The sequence below is a fragment of the Nipponia nippon genome, unplaced genomic scaffold, assembly GCF_047370975.1.
Source record: "Nipponia nippon isolate SJK-2023a ecotype South Korea unplaced genomic scaffold, ASM4737097v1 scaffold_16, whole genome shotgun sequence".
NCBI classification, from domain to species: Eukaryota; Metazoa; Chordata; class Aves; order Pelecaniformes; family Threskiornithidae; genus Nipponia; species Nipponia nippon.
Genome location: NW_028262332.1, coordinates 9,656,797 through 9,673,280, shown reverse-complemented (window position 1 = coordinate 9,673,280; position 16,484 = coordinate 9,656,797). Strand labels below are relative to the sequence as shown.

The window sequence follows — 16,484 nt, the reverse complement described above, 5'->3', positions numbered from 1 at the left end:
CAGAGTCTCAGTGCCAGACAGCGTTGTATTTTAGGCAAAAACTACCCATTAACAGACTCCCCAAATGGTTCTTTCCTTGCCTGTGTCAGCCCAGGAGACCCCTACCTTATTGTTCTGCATATCCTTATTGGCACCGTTCTTCAGGAGGACTACCGCGGCTTCAACGTTATTCACAGCAGCTGCCCAGTGCAGTGCCGACTTGCCTGCGGAGGAAGGCCATGACATACAACGCACATTAGTGAGTGGTAAGAGTAACAGCAAGCAGCCCTTTCCTTCCACCTCTGAGGAAGCCCGTGTTTTAGTTGTCTGCAGTACCTAGATCATCCACGGCGTTGACGTCTGCATGGCAGTTGATAAGATCGTCCAGCATGCCCTCCACAGCCAAGCGAGCGGCCAAGATCAGAGGAGTGGTCCCGTCGTGCATTCGGGCGTCGAGATCGGTTGCCCTGTTCCTAATCAGGATCTGCCGCAACAAGGACCAAAGCGCAGGAAACACAAACGTTAGGAGGGACAGACAGCAGACACTCCAGGTACCCAGGTCTCAGGACCTCCAAGCCCCTTTCCAGAGGCTGGTCCCTCTGGTTCCCCCTCCCAGTCCAGGGGTGCACATCCAAGGGCAGCTACGGGGTTGCTGCTTTGCTGTGCCCTGCCCTGAGACAACAGGGACTTCAGTTTTCAAGACTTCCACCCCGCAGCTTGCCAGGACCAGCTGGAGACCCTGCGATAAGCTCAGTCGTGTCACTGACTCAACATTTAGCACCAGAACCTTCTCCCGAAAACCCCGAGACTGGTGGCGAAAGGATAAATTACCTGGAAGACTCCTTGGGCATCGGCAGAGACGGCGGCGTGGAGGGGTGTCCTGCCCATGTTATCTTGGATGTTTGCATCGGCACTAGCTTCCAGCAGGCGCTTGGCAGCATCCGAGCGGGAGTACCTGGCAGCCAGGTGAAGCGCCGTCTCGCCGGTGCGGTCAGTCTGGTTGTGTAAGCTGGCGCCTTGGTAAATGAAATCTGAGATGACGGCGGGAGCATCATCTTCCTCTTCGCTATTGCCGGTCTCCAGCCCTCCTCCGCTGCATGAGGCGATCATGAGGGGGGTGAAGCCATCTGAAAAGCACAGGGGAACTCGGTGAAAAAAGGCTTTTTACCCTTCTGTAATGCAGGCGGCTCAGCAAGATGCTCTGTCTGCGATAGATGCTTATTCTCGTGGGTGCATCAAGACTGAGTTCCTGACTGGTTCTAAACATCAAACACGAATATCCTTCCTCTGATATGGATCTGAAATTCCTTAGTGGTATCTCACTGCTCACTGCTTTTCCTATTTCATCTGCTAGCTTGCACACTAACATGCAAGGTACAATTTATAAGGAAGGTTGCACAAAGCAAACTTAAGTACGGTACAGCGCAGCCTTAAATAGTTTTGTTATTTCAGAGGACAGTTTCACAGATGTGGGGAAGACCAAATGTTTGTAATAATTTAAAAGCCTATTAACTATTAATATCGTTAAAAACCTGAAAAGACAACTGTGAAATGTGCATTTTGGTGGAAGGAGAGGAATCCAGGAGTGGCAGAGGGATAAGCTGGATGATTTAATAGGTACTTCTGTATTCTCTAATTTCCATCTCAGTGATTAAGCAAAAGAGATCTCATGGAAAGCAAAATGCGACAGGGTCTATCTCTAAATCACGTAAGAAAGCAACCATGCAATGCAGAACGGCTAGCGGGGACTCGGTACTAGCAACAGAGGTAGGTAGGGCTGTCTGGGACTGCTCATCTGCAAGGGGTAAGGGAGGATTTTAGATTAGCTGACAAGCAGCCCAGAAGTGGAAGGAGTCCACCTTACCGGGACCTCTGACGTTGACATCCATACAGTCTGCATCGATTTCCCCCTGCGGTGGAGTAGGCGCCATGGAGGATATGCGCAGGTCAGCGGCATCCAGGTGCTGCTGGGTCCACTGCCTGTGGTCCGTCTGATCGTCCGTGTCAGGCAGCATCGCCTGCTCCTCGAACTGAGGAATGACAGTGGGAAATGAGCACCAAGCGGACAGCACAAGTCAGGGTGGGAGGAGGGGGCTGAGCTCTAGTGTGGGAAGCTCTGCAAGTCTCAAAGGTGCATTTGTCACACGCAGGTTTGCAAAGGAGCCGGCAGCAGCGATGTGCAGCGCAGACTGGGCCCCCGAGGGTCCCTCCGCTCTGCTGCTTTCTGCAGCGCTCTGCTCCTTCCGTGACAAAACCCAGCGAGTGACGACTTGCAGCACAGAAAGGGAATGTGGCAGTGAGCTTACCCTGAACTTCTTGGTGTCCAAGGTCTCCTCGTCACCCCACTCATTTTGGTTGTCATCCATCAGCGTGCCGTCTGAAGCATTTTTGAGGGGTCTTTAAAAATAAAACCATACAAAAAATCAGTTCCTCTGCAGGAACTAGTCTGTGATGGATGGTGTTTATCTACATGCACAAACTGAAAGAAGAATCAACAAGGCAATTTCCAGGAGGTTCCCCTCAGGTTGCCTTTCATTTTTTATCAAGTGCAAACGGACCACGAAGCATTTAAAAACCTCCTCCAGATGGGAACACTGTTTTCCCCATGCAGACCTTTAAGAAACCCGATTTTTCTCCTCCCCACTACACCAATATGATGCACTAGAGAACAAAATTGCGATGGGTTCTTTCAGAAGAGCCCCGAGCAGCCCCGCTGCACTGTGTTTAATGGGTTAGCAAGCAAATTACTCACTTCAGTCCAACAGAATCCTCCCCAAGTGGTTCTCGTCGCTTCTTCTTGCTCGACTCTGTCACTTTGAAGCCTTCTGGGAACCAAAGCTGCCCATGCTCCCTGCGCCGCTTACGAGACACCAGTACTCCCACTCCAATGAAAGTAAGCAAGACCAGTGCAGCCACCACCACGTACATAGGATACAGCTGGGAGTTCTTCGTGGGCTCAGCTGTTTCACCTATGAAACAGTGGGGCACAAAGAGATGCTGAGACATTAAGCTGCATTGCAAACCAGTGACAGAGTGGAAATGAAGGAAAATTAGTTAATAGAGGTACCTAAGTCTGATCTAAATCAGCCCCCCCAAAATAAGGTCATTTTATACGCTATTAATCAGAATTGCAAACTATCGGCAAATTCTCGGCTGCACAAGCCAGCCTGCATCAGGAGACAGCTTCACTTTTTTCTCCTTTAAGGAAAAGGATTAGCAAACTTCAAATCATTGCGCTTGCATTGAGCTGTTAAGACAAAAGGATTTAGGGGGGATTTTCAAGATACAAACTTCAACTCCTTGCATGTCACTGATTGATTGGAGCTGGTTGGGTTTTCTTTTTCTTTTCTTTTTTTTTTTTAATAACTTCTATAGTGATAATGATTTTGAAATAAACCTGGAATAAGCAAAAATAATAAACTGTTTTTGCAATTTTTTTAAGAATAGGCAAAGAAAAAAAAAGATGCAAGGTTATTAAAACCAGACTGTGCTCAAATGCAGCCAGCTGACAGCTAACTAAACGTGCATAAGGCTGGGAAGTTTTGGCTGTCTCTCCTCCGCAGCCAACCAGCTGTACTTACTTTTAACGGCTTCTATTTTGTAGGGTATGTTCAGGTTGCCAAGGGAGGCCAAGGCACCCAGGAACGCCGCCACATCGGTTGCGCTCTGGAAGCACTGGGAAGATGACTGGATGCACTGGCGGTTATCAATTTCCAAGTAGACGATGGATCTGCGCGAGAGAAGAGTCAATGAGAAACACGGAGCAACGACCACACTGAAAAGACAGACGAGCCCTGTCTCCCTTCCCTCCTTAACCCCCCATCAGTGGGAATTAGAAGGTGGGAACCCATCTCCTTGCTTCCCTGTGGCCCAAGCCCTGCAGCTCACACTCATGGTCTATTGGATTCGCCTCAATGAATACTGTGAAATCTAACCGCTGATCTACAGGAATGGAAGGGAGTCTCTGCTTCACAACGTTTTAAAACTACCCAGCCACTACAGTATCTTAAATAATGCTGTTTGGGAGCCTTCAGATCTTCTCACATCAGTTTCGCTGCTCTAACTCCTTTGCTTTCGGTGGCTTTTGATTGAGCCCACGGAGAGGGAGAAGGTTAGATCTATATGTTTATACCAAAGATCTCCAAACACAGTTTGCAGTAATTGAGTTTACAACAAAGCTCTAGAAAGCATTTCCCAGGGAGAAACTGAGGCTTAACTTAATGACTTCCTGAAGTCAGACAGTCGGTCAGGCCAACCTCTGCTTCCAGGTCCCACCCAGCCCAGCCCCGGCTCCCAACAATACACAGGGACTCCTTCAATCGTGAGAGTCGGTGCAGCATTGTATCAGGGATTCCTGAGCGATCACTCGCTTTTCCCACACGAGAGCAAAATCCGGTTTCTGTTCACACAGAAAGCAACGTCTAAATACAATTATCTGGCCTACATCCTTCCCTTTATAGTGTGTTACTATTATCAACACAGAACACAAATGCTGCTCAGTGAAAAAGGAACCCGTTGGTCCCCCTTACCCTCTGATGTCCATCTGATCGAGCTCTCTCTTCTGCCTTCTGCCAGCCCTGGAGTAGAGGCTGCTCTTTACTTTGTTGATGACAGCACTAGACATATCTGACCAGTTCTCTGTTGACCTCTTGATGTAATGCTTTTTCAGCTCCTCCTCATTGCCATAGTATGGGAAGATCATATACTCTCCCTTGGGGTTCTTCTTGAAGACCACGTTGGTGTGCAGCACGCGGCTCAGCTCCCGCAGAAAGTTGAAAGAGTTGTTCTTCAGGTTCTCGGGAGTGATGAGGACCACCACCACCAGCGTGCCATCTGCAAGCTTCTCTGGCATGTTGTTTGCACAGTCCAGACCATCCCATTCGCACTCAAAATTATTGCAGCCCTGGTCACAGTGACCATCTGAGAAGTGGTCTTTGCAGTACTGATCATACAGAGGGCTGGGCAGAAGAAAAAGAAATGCAGAAGAATGAATTAGACCAAGTACTGTGCATATTACCTATCTGCTGAGAAAATAAGTGGTGGTCCACAAGGATCTCTTTTGTATAAATATTCTTCATCCTGATAGACGCTAAGCTGGTTTACATAGAAGGCAACTGTTTCATGCAGCGCTGTGAAGCATTCACCTCTGCAGGTGAAAGATAGCAGCTGTTAAATTGTTAGTTGCAACTTAGATGCCAGAAAAAGGGACAAATTACTGTGACTTAGAGAAGACGTGGGGACACAGAATCATAAAATCGTGTAGGGTGGAAAGGACCTTTAAGATCATCAAGTCCAACTGTTAAATAGTTACTCAGGCCAGAGTTTGTCCAGGAATCTGGGATGAAGTTCCTGCTGTTGCCAAAGACAACGTTTGGTAAATGCCTGGATGTTAACATCATCACGTTTTATGGCTGCTCTTCCATCTGGGGTCTCCCTACGCTGAAACTCACTGTGCTACTACTGTGAGCTGAAGAATTCACTTTTATGGCGTGATACAGGCAAGGGCAGGGAAGCCATCTGGAACGAGCCAAACCCAGAGAGCTTCCAAGTGTATGTAAACTCGGTAAGACCACATGAAAGTGTGGTTGCTTGAGTTGCAGCCCCATAGGAAGCAGAACAGAAGGTAAAGAGTGAACAACAGGTCTGTACTTTGGAGCTTTAGCAGATGCAACGAGAAAATACCCCCAAACGATCTGCACAGAGGTCATGGCTTTAAAACAAGAGGGTCAACGAGCAAGGCACTTACTTGCACTGCCCTTCGTATTTCTGGCAGTCAAATCCATCGTACAGGCAGCCAGCATTATTGCACTGAGAGTCGCACTTGCCGTCGTTGAAGTACTTCCAGCACTGCAGAGACTGGGAGCAGTTCTTCCAGGGGTCGTTGAAATTGAGGGAGCAGTCACCCCCGTCCCAGCCACAGGCATGGTTGTTGCATTTCCCATCGCAGATCTTGTTGCCGGCATACCCCGCGCAAACTGCAATCTCGCACTTCTCCTCAATTTTGGGTGGGATGATATCCTGCCCAATCCCACCCTGGAAATCAAAGTCGAGGATGTGGCAGTTGAGGCCGTTGAAGTTGGCAGGGCAGTTGCAGCGGTAGTAGGGGGAGGCATCGCTGAAGAACTCGCAGGTGCCCCCGTTGTAGCAGGGGTTGGACGTGCAGGGGCTGCTGGCCGGGTACTGGCACTCGGGACCCGTGAAGGCCGGTGTGCACATGCACTTGGAGCTCTTGTGGATGGAGATGCAGGTGCCACCATTCAGGCAATGCAGGTTCCCACAGGAGCGGGAGTCGTTCTCGCAGGTGGCACCCACGAATCCCTGGGGAGGTGACAGCAAGGAGGGAGTCAGAATCACTGACGCTGTCCTACGAGCAGCCTAACACACGTGTGTGTTCTGGGAAACTCGGCACAAACCCAGTAAATGAGGGCACGGCTCTGGTGCGTCCTCTGAAACTAGTGATGGGCAAGAATAATCTAGGATGCAAACCCCATTAGAGCATCCCCCTCAAAACGAAGGGAGCTCTTCTCCGTAGCTGCCTGCTCCACCTTTATGTGGTGCAAATAATGGTCAACCAGGCAAGAGTCTGTCCTACAGAGCTGTGCGTTGCACCTGCAGGGCTGAGCCACCTCCTTCTCCCTGACCCTAACTCAGTCTCCTTGCAAGTGAGGAAGGAATGCACATACGGATACACCTCCCTCCAGCGAGCACCCACAGCAAAGCATCTTCCCCTCCATGCTTACCCCTGGCTATCCCAGCCAGGGAAACCTCAGGGGCTAAACTGGGCCCTTGAGTGTCCCTCTGTGCAAGGGGCTGACTTGCAGGGCCCGTGCAACGTCCCATGCTCAGAGCTGGCGCGGAGCAGGTACCTACCGGGGGGCATTTGCAGATGAAGCCACGGCCGGTGTTGCTGGCAACTGCGCATGTTCCACCATTCCTGCAGGGTTTGCCTTTACAGCCATCCACCACAGTGTCGCAGCGACGGCCTGCCGAGGAAGAGGAGCATGTGAGGAGCAGAGGAAGGCGTGCAAGATGTGTGGGGCGGCTGGGGGCTGCAGGGCTGAGCGCTGGGAGCGGGGGGGACGCGGCGCTCACCTGCATAGCCAGGTCGGCACTCGCATTTGTAGTCATTGACCCGCTGCACGCAGTTCTGGGTGCCGCGGGCGTCGCAGGGGTTGGACAGGCACTCGTTGACGTCTCCCTCGCAGCGCTCCCCTACAAAGCCAGGGGGGCAGATGCAGCTGTAGCCACCTACCCGATCCGTGCACTTGCCATTGTTAAAGCACTTGGGCCCCAGTGTGACAGGATCAAAGAAAGGGCTGCAGTCATCCACATTGATCTCACAGTGCACCCCTAGAGAAATGGGGGAACAACCCACACAACTCATCAAACAGTATCGGGGTGCCCGGTGGTCCCTTGTGTCAACCTTCCCTGCGAAGGGGCTGAGCCTGACCAACTCAATGGCAGTCTGAGCCACCGCTCTGGCAGGAGGCACGCAGCACCGCGCAGCTCACGTCCAAGGCTGTGCGGCCTTGATGGCTAAGCTTGCAAGCAAACACAAACGTCTAGCGTTGCATTTGCTTCTGCTAGCCTGAGCAGCTAATGAGCAGATAGCGAGGATATCTACGCTCAGCCCACTAATGCCCCAGCCTGGGGAATTAATTTACCTTGAGTTCCTCTGGGGCAGGAGCATTTGTAGGTATTGATGAGATCGATGCAGGTTCCTCCATTCTGGCATGGGTGGGACAAGCACTCATTGATCTCCTCTGAGCAGTTAACTCCATGATAACCAGCCACACACTACAGGGAGGAAAGAGAGGAACTCTCAGAGAGGTTCACTTAATTCCCACATGGCTGCGGGAGCACAGCCAGCACCCTAGCCTTCAACTTGGTAAAGGGGCACCGAGCCAGCCTGAAGCTGGGGCAGCTCCTTGGGCAGCAGAAAGGCAGCAACTGGTGCCTTCTCCCTGTGCATCTGCCCCCCACGGCACCCACCTCACAGGAGTAGCCTCCCAGGTAGTCCGTGCAGGTGGCTCCGTTCTGGCAGGGGTTGGGGGAGCACTCGTCCACTTGCTCCTCGCAGTAGCTGCCGGTGTAGCCGGCCTGGCAGCGGCAGAAGTGAGTGTTGCCAGTGTCCACGCAGAGCCCTGAATTCCTGCAGAGATGTGCTACATCGATACCTGGCGGGGAGAGCAGAGTGAGACGTGGGGACCTCAGTGACACGTCCTGGGATCTCAGCCACGTCCTGGCCACCACATGTCCCACCGGGGATCGCAGCCAGAACTGCAGCCTTGAGGGGTGCACGTTACAGCAATCCTTGAGATGGCTCTGGTTGTGCCAAAGATCTCCACCCAGAGAACTGAGCATGTCCCTGCTCAGAGCCCAGCACGGGGGACACCTGGGGATGCCACCGTGGCCCTGTGAGGCCATACACACGGCAGGAACTTACCTTGCTGCTTAGCAGCCACCTCGCAGGAGACGCTGGGGACATCGCAGTAGAGCCCTGTCCATCCGCTGTTGCACTCGCAGCGGTACAGGTTGTTGGTCTGCCAGCACTTGCCTCCGTTTTTGCAGGGAGAGGAGTCGCACCAACGCACCAGGTTCTGGGGGGAGCAGAGCAAGAGATGGGGGTCAGGACCCAGCAGGGCTTCTGCAGGAGTGGAGACTGCAGTGACCCCCCAAATCCCCACAGCCAGCACGCACGGACGGACACTGGGGTCAGCGGCCGACAACCCAAGGCTCCTCTACCTGGCAGTTGAGTCCGGTGTATCCCTGGGGACAAGTGCACTTGTACGTCCCGTAGCTGTCCTGACACGTGCCGCCATTCAGGCATGGCTTGGAGTCACACTCGTTAATGTCATGCTCGCAGTAGCTGCCCGTGAAGCCAGGCGGACAGACACAGGTGAAGGTGTTAATGCCATCCACGCAGGTCCCACCATTGAAGCAGGAGCTGGGAACACAGACATCAGGTCCCAGTGAGTCACTGCTGGTCGTGCTCCATGCCAAAGCCCCCACAAACTGGCCCAGGGCTACGGGGCAGCACAGGGACCTCAGCCCCTTGCTCCAGCCCCGACAAAGGCTGTGCCCGTGGCAGGAGCCGCTCCGGGCTGTACCTCTCCGTGCAGTCAGGCGTGTTGTTCTCACAGTGGATGCCACTGAAGCCGGAGGGGCAGGTGCAGGTGTAGCTGTTGACACAGTCGGTGCAGTTGGCGCCATTCTTGCAGGGGTTGCTGGCGCACTCATTGATGTCCTCCTCGCACTTGGGCCCACGGAAACCAGCCAGGCACTCGCAGAAGAACGTGCCGATGCCATCGGAGCAGGAGCCACCATTGTGGCATGGATCTGGAGAGGAGGGATGTGCATGTGAAGACGCAACGGCCCAGCCCCAGCACAGCAGCTGTGTCTGAGAGCTGCCCTGTAGCACTGTCCCCACACATACACCCCGGCCATGCAGAGGGATGGGACAGAGCCCGTAGACCAGGCAGAGGCCAGCCCAGCCTCACCAGGAGGCTGGGAACAAGGAGGGCACATGGGACACACTTGCTCACTGCCTGCACGTCACTCTCCCCCTCAGCCTCCTTCCTGCCAGCTCCCATCTGGCCTTGGACTGACGCAGCTTGACTTGGCATATGCTTGAGATGCCCAAAAGCCCAAGCAGGGCTTGCAGCATGGCCCAGGCCAAAGCAGCGGACAGGGCTTGCCCACGCCCAGGGATGAGGATCCCAGCCCCAGGAGGGGCAGAGAAGCTGACGGCTCGGGACCAGGCTGAGCACAGTCCCCGGAGCGGCCCCTGCTCTTACTGGGCTTGCAGTCGTCAATGTCAGTGTCGCAGTTGCGGCCGGTGAAGCCAGTCCTGCAGGCGCAGCGGTAGCTCCCGTTGGTGTTCTGGCATGTGGCCCCGTTGCGGCAGGGGCTCTTCACGCACTCGTTGATGTCGATCTCGCACGTCTGACCTGCAGGACAGAGCGGGACAGGGACCGTGTGGGCTGGCGGCACTGGCAAAATCCCCGGGGACAACGACGACATCTTGGGTGCCGCTCACAGCAAACCACCCTCACCAAGGAGTGTGGGTGACGGCAGTGTCCCGTCCACTCGGCTGAGCCGTGGGCAGGTCAGGACCCTCCCCGAGACTGGGCACTGTGCAGGGCTGCTCCCATCTGGCAGGGCACGCAGGCAGCCACCTGCCCACTGCTCCCCAGCCACGCTCCCTCCCCTCCATCTTTCACTCCCTGAGCTGCCAAGGAGAGAGGAGTGCCGGGGGAGCTGGTGTGCTGAACCCCCAGCCGGGCCATGCCCCTACCTTGCCAGCCAGAAGGGCAACTGCAGGAGAAGCTCTTGTAGTCCTCTGACTCCCGGCACTCGCCACCATTCTTGCAGGGGCCGCCGGCGCAGGGGGCCAGCACGTCCTCGCAGGTGGCTCCTGCACAGGCAAAAGCACCCGCTGACACGCTCTCCAAAACAACGGGTGGCCCAAGACCCTGCTAACCCCGTCGCCCGCCCTGGGCTGCTGCCAGCCCTGGGGCACACCCTGGGCTTCCCCACTGCCCCAGGGCAGCCCACCTGGGGCCATCTCCTCCATCCCTGGTCCCCCATGACTCCGGGCCCCACACGAATCCTTTAAGCCTTGGCAATCTGGGCTGCATTACAGCGCTGCGCACTTCCTTTGGCAGGGAAGCGCCGTTCAGGGTGTCTTTCCCCCCTTGTGCTCCCCCCTGTCCCTCTCAGCCGCTTTTCCTGTTTATGTCCAGCCAAGGGACACGTTCCCTCCGAACCCTTATCTTCCTTGTCAGCCAGTATCTCCTGAACTGGCCTTTGCTATTTTCCAGAGCCTTCCCCTCCCTGCCTGCCCCGTCCCCGTCCCCCCAGGGGTTTCTATGGCCACTGCTGAGGGCAGGAAACGGCTCACGGCTTCCTGCAATTGTGCACCAGTTGCCGCTCTGCGCGAGCGGAAGCGGGAGGCCGGCAAACAGGAATTGGCTCAGCAGAAACCCCCAGCCCCTCAGCCTCGGCTTGCTTTTTCCAGCACAAGCATCATGGCAGGAGAACGGGGCCACTGGCAGCACCGACCCCCCAGGGCGGTGGGGTGTGAGTGGGGCGGCCGCCTGGTGCTGCTGCCCCGGGTGCAGGCTGCGGCCGAGGCCGAGCCACTGCCTCGGTGCCCTCCAGGAGGAGGAGGAGGAGGAGGAGAAGGGAGGAAGCTCTGGCTGGCCACTGCCCAAAGCTCCTCCAAATTTCCTCCAGCTGCGCCATGGCACAGGGAGGTGGAGCTGCAGCTGTGGGCAGCCCCACGGCAGGGCAGTGTGAGGGAAGCCTCTGCGCTTGATGCCGGCTCGTTGCACGCGCAGAGGGACCGATTTGCTGTCACACTCGAAGCAGCAGCCCCGCGGAGCCCTGGCGAGGGCCTGGGGGGGCATGGGGCGCTCCCCCTCACCTGTGTAGGGCAGGAGGCAGTTGCAGGTGTAGCCAGCGACGTCGTCAATGCATGTGCCCTGGTTCAGGCAGGGGTTGGAAGCGCATTCGTTGATATTGGTCTGGCAGTTGGGTCCTGCATTAAGAAAAATAGACAAAAGCAGCTGTGATGGAGGTGTGCTGGTGGGAAGGGGCTGAGGGTACAGTGGGGACGTGGTGACAATGGCAACGGCCCACCCATCGCCCTGAAAGAGCCTCCTGCTCTCAGCTCCAGCCACGGGCACCCAAAATCTGCTGAGGGTCCCCATGCTGGCTGCACTGCCACTTGTCCCAACCAGACCTGGGGTCTCCACCATCCCCACAGCGAAGCCTCCAGCCCACCTAGCATCATGGGGACGCCCACCCACAGCTCCCACCCAGGCCCCGGCGCGGGAGGGATGGGGCAGCGTCCCTGGCTGCACCCTTACCGCTGAAGCCCTCCCTGCAGGTGCAGATGTAGCCACTGGTCATGTCCTTGCAGGTGCCACCGTTCATGCAGGGATTGGATTCACACTCGTTATTGTTAATGTCGCAGTTTGTCCCACTCCAGCCTGGGTCGCAGTCACACCTGTAGCTTTAGGGAAAAATTGGGGCATAAAGCACAGGATCTGGTCCGACCTGGCCCTCCTGGCTCCACCAGCCATCATTTACCCAGCAAACCCTGGCTCCTAACTGTGCCCCTGCAGGGAATCATCCTCTGGCACTAGCACAGACGAGCACCAGCACGGGGGACGGCTGCTCACCCTGACTCTAACCCTGACTTTGCTGGGTGGCCCTTTGGTCCCAGCAGCCCTCCAGTAGCCCCTGCACCCTCCAGCCTACCCATTCAGCCCGTCGTGGCATTTCCCGTGGATGCAGGGGTTGCTGTTGCACTCGTTCACTTCGGACAGGCACTTGGGGTCGTGGAAGCCCTCGGGGCAGAGGCAGGTGAAGCCGTTGATGCCATCCTTGCACGTGCCCCCATTGTGGCAGGGGTTGCTGGAGCACTCGTCGATGTTGATGTTGCACATGTGCCCTGGGAAAGGGACGGGGGGGCGATGAAACGCTACCCCATAGGATGCATGGCACGGCACGGTGGGCGTGCGTCGCCTCCCGGGGGGCACCCACCGGCCAGGTCCCCCTCCAGCCACCCAGGGAACGGCTGCCAGAGGCTCAAATCTCTGGGTACATGTGTGCCGGCCATGTAGGAGCGGGCTGCCCTCCGGGTAGGGTGACTTCACACCCCTGCATTGCCCACCTGGCTTAATTAAATGTGACTGGGAAGAGGCCATGCCCTGGGCTCATTTGGTCCAGGAGGGAATAACGTAGGGAGCCGGTTTCAGCCTGTAACCCTACCTGCCGTGGCCGACAAAGTCAGGCTTTATTGTGGCTCCCGGCGGGCAGGAGGACAAGGGGCCGCGTGAGCGGGAGGGGGGGGGCTGCTCCCATCAAAGCCCTCCGCCATTTCCAGCAGTGATCAAACAAACCAGTCGGACAAGGCGGCAACCTGATACCCATGGGAGTGGGCGCAGCGGGAGTCGAATTCACAGCACCAGACACCCCTTTGATTTAGGTCTGAGCCGGGGTCACCCTCCTGAGCAAGCAGGAGCACTGGAGGGTGCAAAACCTCTGGCAAGTGGGATGGCAGCGTCTCCCCTCCTCGCTGCACCCTCGCCCTGGCTGCGTGGGGCACCGCCAGCTGCAGGCATCTCTGCATCGCCACGGGAACAGGGAACATCCCAAGGCTCCCCGGCATGAGGCTGGACCTGGACCAGGTCCCCAGGGTGCCACGGTGGCCGCCATGCCCTGCTCTCACCTGTGTACCCTGGCTCGCAGGTGCACTCGTAGCCATTGATCTTGTCGATGCACTTGCCGTAGTCACAGGGGCTGCTGGCGCAGTCATCCAGGTTGATCTCGCAGTTGGGCCCTGGGGAGGAGAGTGGTGCTGTTAGGGGGTCCCCAGCCCTGCTGACGAGGCAAAATGAAGCCTGCCGGCACCGACTGCTGCTGCCGCTCCACAACAAAGCGTCTCCACCACAAGCGTCTCCCCAGCTCCCGGCTGGGGCGTGGGTCCTGCAAGAGCCGGGCACCAAACCGGAGGAACTTGCCCTCACCCAGGACGCCCCAGGCCAGCCCCGGCATCAGGGCGGTTGCTAGCGGAGGCCCAGGGCCAACCCGCCCAGGGACAGGGATGGGACCGGGGTGCCGCACAGCATGGCTGACCTGTGTGGAGCCCCCGGGGGGGTCCCTCCTGCTCACCCGTGGTCCCTTTGAGGCAGAGGCAGTTGTAGGCGTTGTTCCTGTCCTGGCAGGTCCCTCCGTTTTTGCAGGGCTGGCTCTGGCACTCATTGATGTTGATGTCGCAGCGGTGGCCCGTGTAGCCGGGCTGGCAGAGGCAGGTGAAGGCAGCGATGCTGTCCTTGCAGGTGCCGTAGTGGCACGGGTCAGGGTCGCACTCATCGATGTCGATCTCGCAGTGAGTGCCTGAGAAACCTGCCACCAGCGGGAGGGACACAGGGTCAGGATGGGGGACACGGGGTGAGGATGGGGGATGCGGGGTGAGGATGGGGGACTCTCCTTCCCAGCCTGGTCAGGTGCGAGGCAGTGCACCGGGGTGGCTTGACCTGCCCACCCGCCCCGCCGTGAGCCCCGGGACCCCCGGGAGCGGGGCGCAGGCAGGGGAGCACCCTGGTGCGCCGGCGGCGGGGCTGGTCAGACCCCGGCTCGCGGGCTTTGTCCCGGGGTGCACAATGACCCGCATTAAGCCGCCTCAGCTCAGGAGCGGGGCCCCGCGCTCGCCCGTGGCTCGTCCCGGAGTGTGCGGGGGGGCCAGCCGCAGGCACCCCCGAATAATAACCCCCCCGGCAGATCCTATTCTCCTGGCCAGCTCCCTCCCCACCGGGTTTGGGGGTGGAGAGCTGAGGACAAAGTACAGCTTTGACTAGACCCCGCCAAGCCCACATAGCAGCTTTTCATCGGGGCTTGGCATTAGCAAGACACTAATTAGAGGCCATTCAGCTGGAAGATTTCTGGCGGGAGCTGCTCCACAAAAGAGCCACTGTTTGCCACCAGGGCTCAAGTCATCATTTTGTGCAACCGCTCCTTGGGTTTTGGTCGGCGAGCCCCCGCAGCCCTGCACCTTGCGCCCCCATAGAGGCAGCTTTATTCCTTCCTTCCTGCCTTCCCCCTCGCTGCCGCCTGCCGCTGAGGCGGGGAGCACGGCGGGACGGCTGCTGCAGGGCCACACCTAACAAGCGCTGGGCTCGTTACGCCCGGCTCCAGGCCCGGCGGGCAGCGGGGCTCGACTCACTCCGCCGACGCCTGGGAAAGGGACAGACCTGCCCCATGGGAGTCACATCACAGGGACCATCCCCGCTGCCACGGGGTTCGGGGACACCCCCCACGGCAGGTGCATGGGGAGGTGGGCACTTGTTAATAATTCGGCAACATGGTTTTATGGCACATCACGGGGCAGAAGGTGGCTTGTTCCTGCCTGGCAGGGTGGGACCCCCGGAGCCCCCCGGGATGCAGGGACCCCTCACCTTCGGTGCACTCGCAGCTGTAGGTGTTGGGGCCGTCCACGCACTTGGCGCCGTTCTTGCAGGGGGTGCTGGCGCACTCATCGATGTCGAACTGGCACAGGTGCCCGTTGAAGCCTGGAACGGAGGGAGAAGTCATGTCCCGGCGCAATGGCCGGACCCGCCAGCCTTCCCCCACCGCTGGGCAGATCCCGCCGGGTCCCCCACGTCCCGGTCGGGGCGCCGTGTTTCCATGGGGACGGCTGCTGGGGGCCCTGAATGCGGGGCTGCGACCCGCCATTGAGAGCATCTTATTTACATCTCTAGAGGAGCAAAGTCTCTGAACTTCAAAACCTCCTTTCACAGATTAACCGTCTACCCATTCTCCGCTCCACCCCGTGACTTTGACACCGCATTCAAAGCTGCTGGTGCGGCCCCCCCGGCCCCCAGCCCTCCTTCCCAAAGAGAGGCCTTTTCAAGTGCAAAGCCGTGGGGTTTAATCCTCCTTCCCCTCTCCCATGGGCCAACCTGGAGCAGCATCGCCTGCGTGGGGCTCAGCCCCTCACCGCAACGGGGGAATCCCCCACCAAAAGCGCCGAGAGGTGCTCAGTCCCCTCTCCCCATTTTCGGGGGGGCGCCTCTGAATTTAAGGAGCCCATTTTCAGCTCTTTCCCAGCTCAAGCTGGGATGCATCATGGCTTTGTTTCCTCTGCAATGGCAGTGGGACGGACACCACGTACCAGTGGGGCACTCGCAGTGGAACTCGTTGATCTTGTCGAGGCAGTTGCCGTTGTGCAGGCAGGGGCTGCTGGCGCATTCGTCCGTGTTGATCTCGCAGTAAACCCCCTCGTAACCTGCGGAGAGACCCGGCACACCATCAGCAGCACGGCACGGGGCCGGCACAACGTGCAGGACAGGCAGGTTACACCAAGGTGCATTTGGTCCCCCCGTCTTTACAAAGGCAGCTCAGGAGCTGTGCTACAGGTGGTGGGACCTGATGCACAGGCTGCTCCATGGTTGTCCACCTTGGATCTCCCTGCCCTTGGCTTGATCCAAGCCAGCAAGGTTGGGAAGAGGAGTCCAGAGCAGGGCTGATGGTGCCCAACTCTCACCTCCCGTCCTCCCACTGCTGCAGGAGACTGTGCAATCTTTACCAAGCTCTTTCTTTTCGGTGCTGTCGCCAGGCACACATGCCTCCCACGGCTTCTTACCCAAACCAACACCAAGCTGAAGCTCAGGGGCACGCAGAGCCCTCCCGCCACCCGCACCCAGCACCAGGGCAGGGGTCTGCAGGGCCGCCCACCCACCGGGCATGCAGATGCACTGGAACTCCCCAATCTGGTCCAGGCAGGTGGCATCATTCTGGCAGGGGTTGGAGAGGCACTCGTTGACGTCGATCTCGCAGCGAGGGCCTGAGTAGCCCTGCAGGCACTGGCACTGGAAGGACCCCTGGGTGTTGATGCATTTTCCTGCGTGCTCGCAAGGGTTGGCTCCTGCAACACACAAGTGCAGCTCACAGGACACGCTCCCGGCTGCACCGGCGCTTTCCCCAGCTGCTCCTCT

At 57.5% G+C, this 16,484-nt stretch overlaps 1 protein-coding gene across 2 annotated transcripts in view; it reads right to left on the bottom strand.

Annotated features, from left to right (window-relative positions):
• The window catches only part of NOTCH1 (notch receptor 1), a 44,272-nt gene that overhangs the window by 3,127 nt on the left and 24,661 nt on the right, over nt 1-16,484 (bottom strand). Inside the window, exons 8-33 of one of the 2 annotated variants that reach the window (XM_087753090.1) lie at nt 16,229-16,414; nt 15,662-15,775; nt 14,946-15,059; nt 13,663-13,896; nt 13,220-13,330; nt 12,247-12,439; nt 11,853-11,998; nt 11,408-11,521; nt 10,277-10,396; nt 9,777-9,929; nt 9,090-9,318; nt 8,725-8,926; nt 8,426-8,579; nt 7,972-8,156; nt 7,644-7,776; nt 7,072-7,191; nt 6,850-6,962; nt 5,726-6,297; nt 4,509-4,937; nt 3,561-3,709; nt 2,732-2,948; nt 2,286-2,376; nt 1,844-2,009; nt 811-1,106; nt 316-463; nt 106-203 (exon numbers count right to left, since the gene is read on the bottom strand). In XM_087753090.1, coding sequence (XP_087609216.1) covers nt 106-203; nt 316-463; nt 811-1,106; nt 1,844-2,009; nt 2,286-2,376; nt 2,732-2,948; nt 3,561-3,709; nt 4,509-4,937; nt 5,726-6,297; nt 6,850-6,962; nt 7,072-7,191; nt 7,644-7,776; nt 7,972-8,156; nt 8,426-8,579; nt 8,725-8,926; nt 9,090-9,318; nt 9,777-9,929; nt 10,277-10,396; nt 11,408-11,521; nt 11,853-11,998; nt 12,247-12,439; nt 13,220-13,330; nt 13,663-13,896; nt 14,946-15,059; nt 15,662-15,775; nt 16,229-16,414 — 4,787 coding nt within the window. Of the gene's footprint in view, nt 1-105; nt 204-315; nt 464-810; nt 1,107-1,843; nt 2,010-2,285; nt 2,377-2,731; nt 2,949-3,560; nt 3,710-4,508; nt 4,938-5,725; nt 6,298-6,849; nt 6,963-7,071; nt 7,330-7,643; nt 7,777-7,971; nt 8,157-8,425; nt 8,580-8,724; nt 8,927-9,089; nt 9,319-9,776; nt 9,930-10,276; nt 10,397-11,407; nt 11,522-11,852; nt 11,999-12,246; nt 12,440-13,219; nt 13,331-13,662; nt 13,897-14,945; nt 15,060-15,661; nt 15,776-16,228; nt 16,415-16,484 lie in introns of both variants that reach the window. The other variant, XM_087753091.1, reaches the window with a different exon arrangement.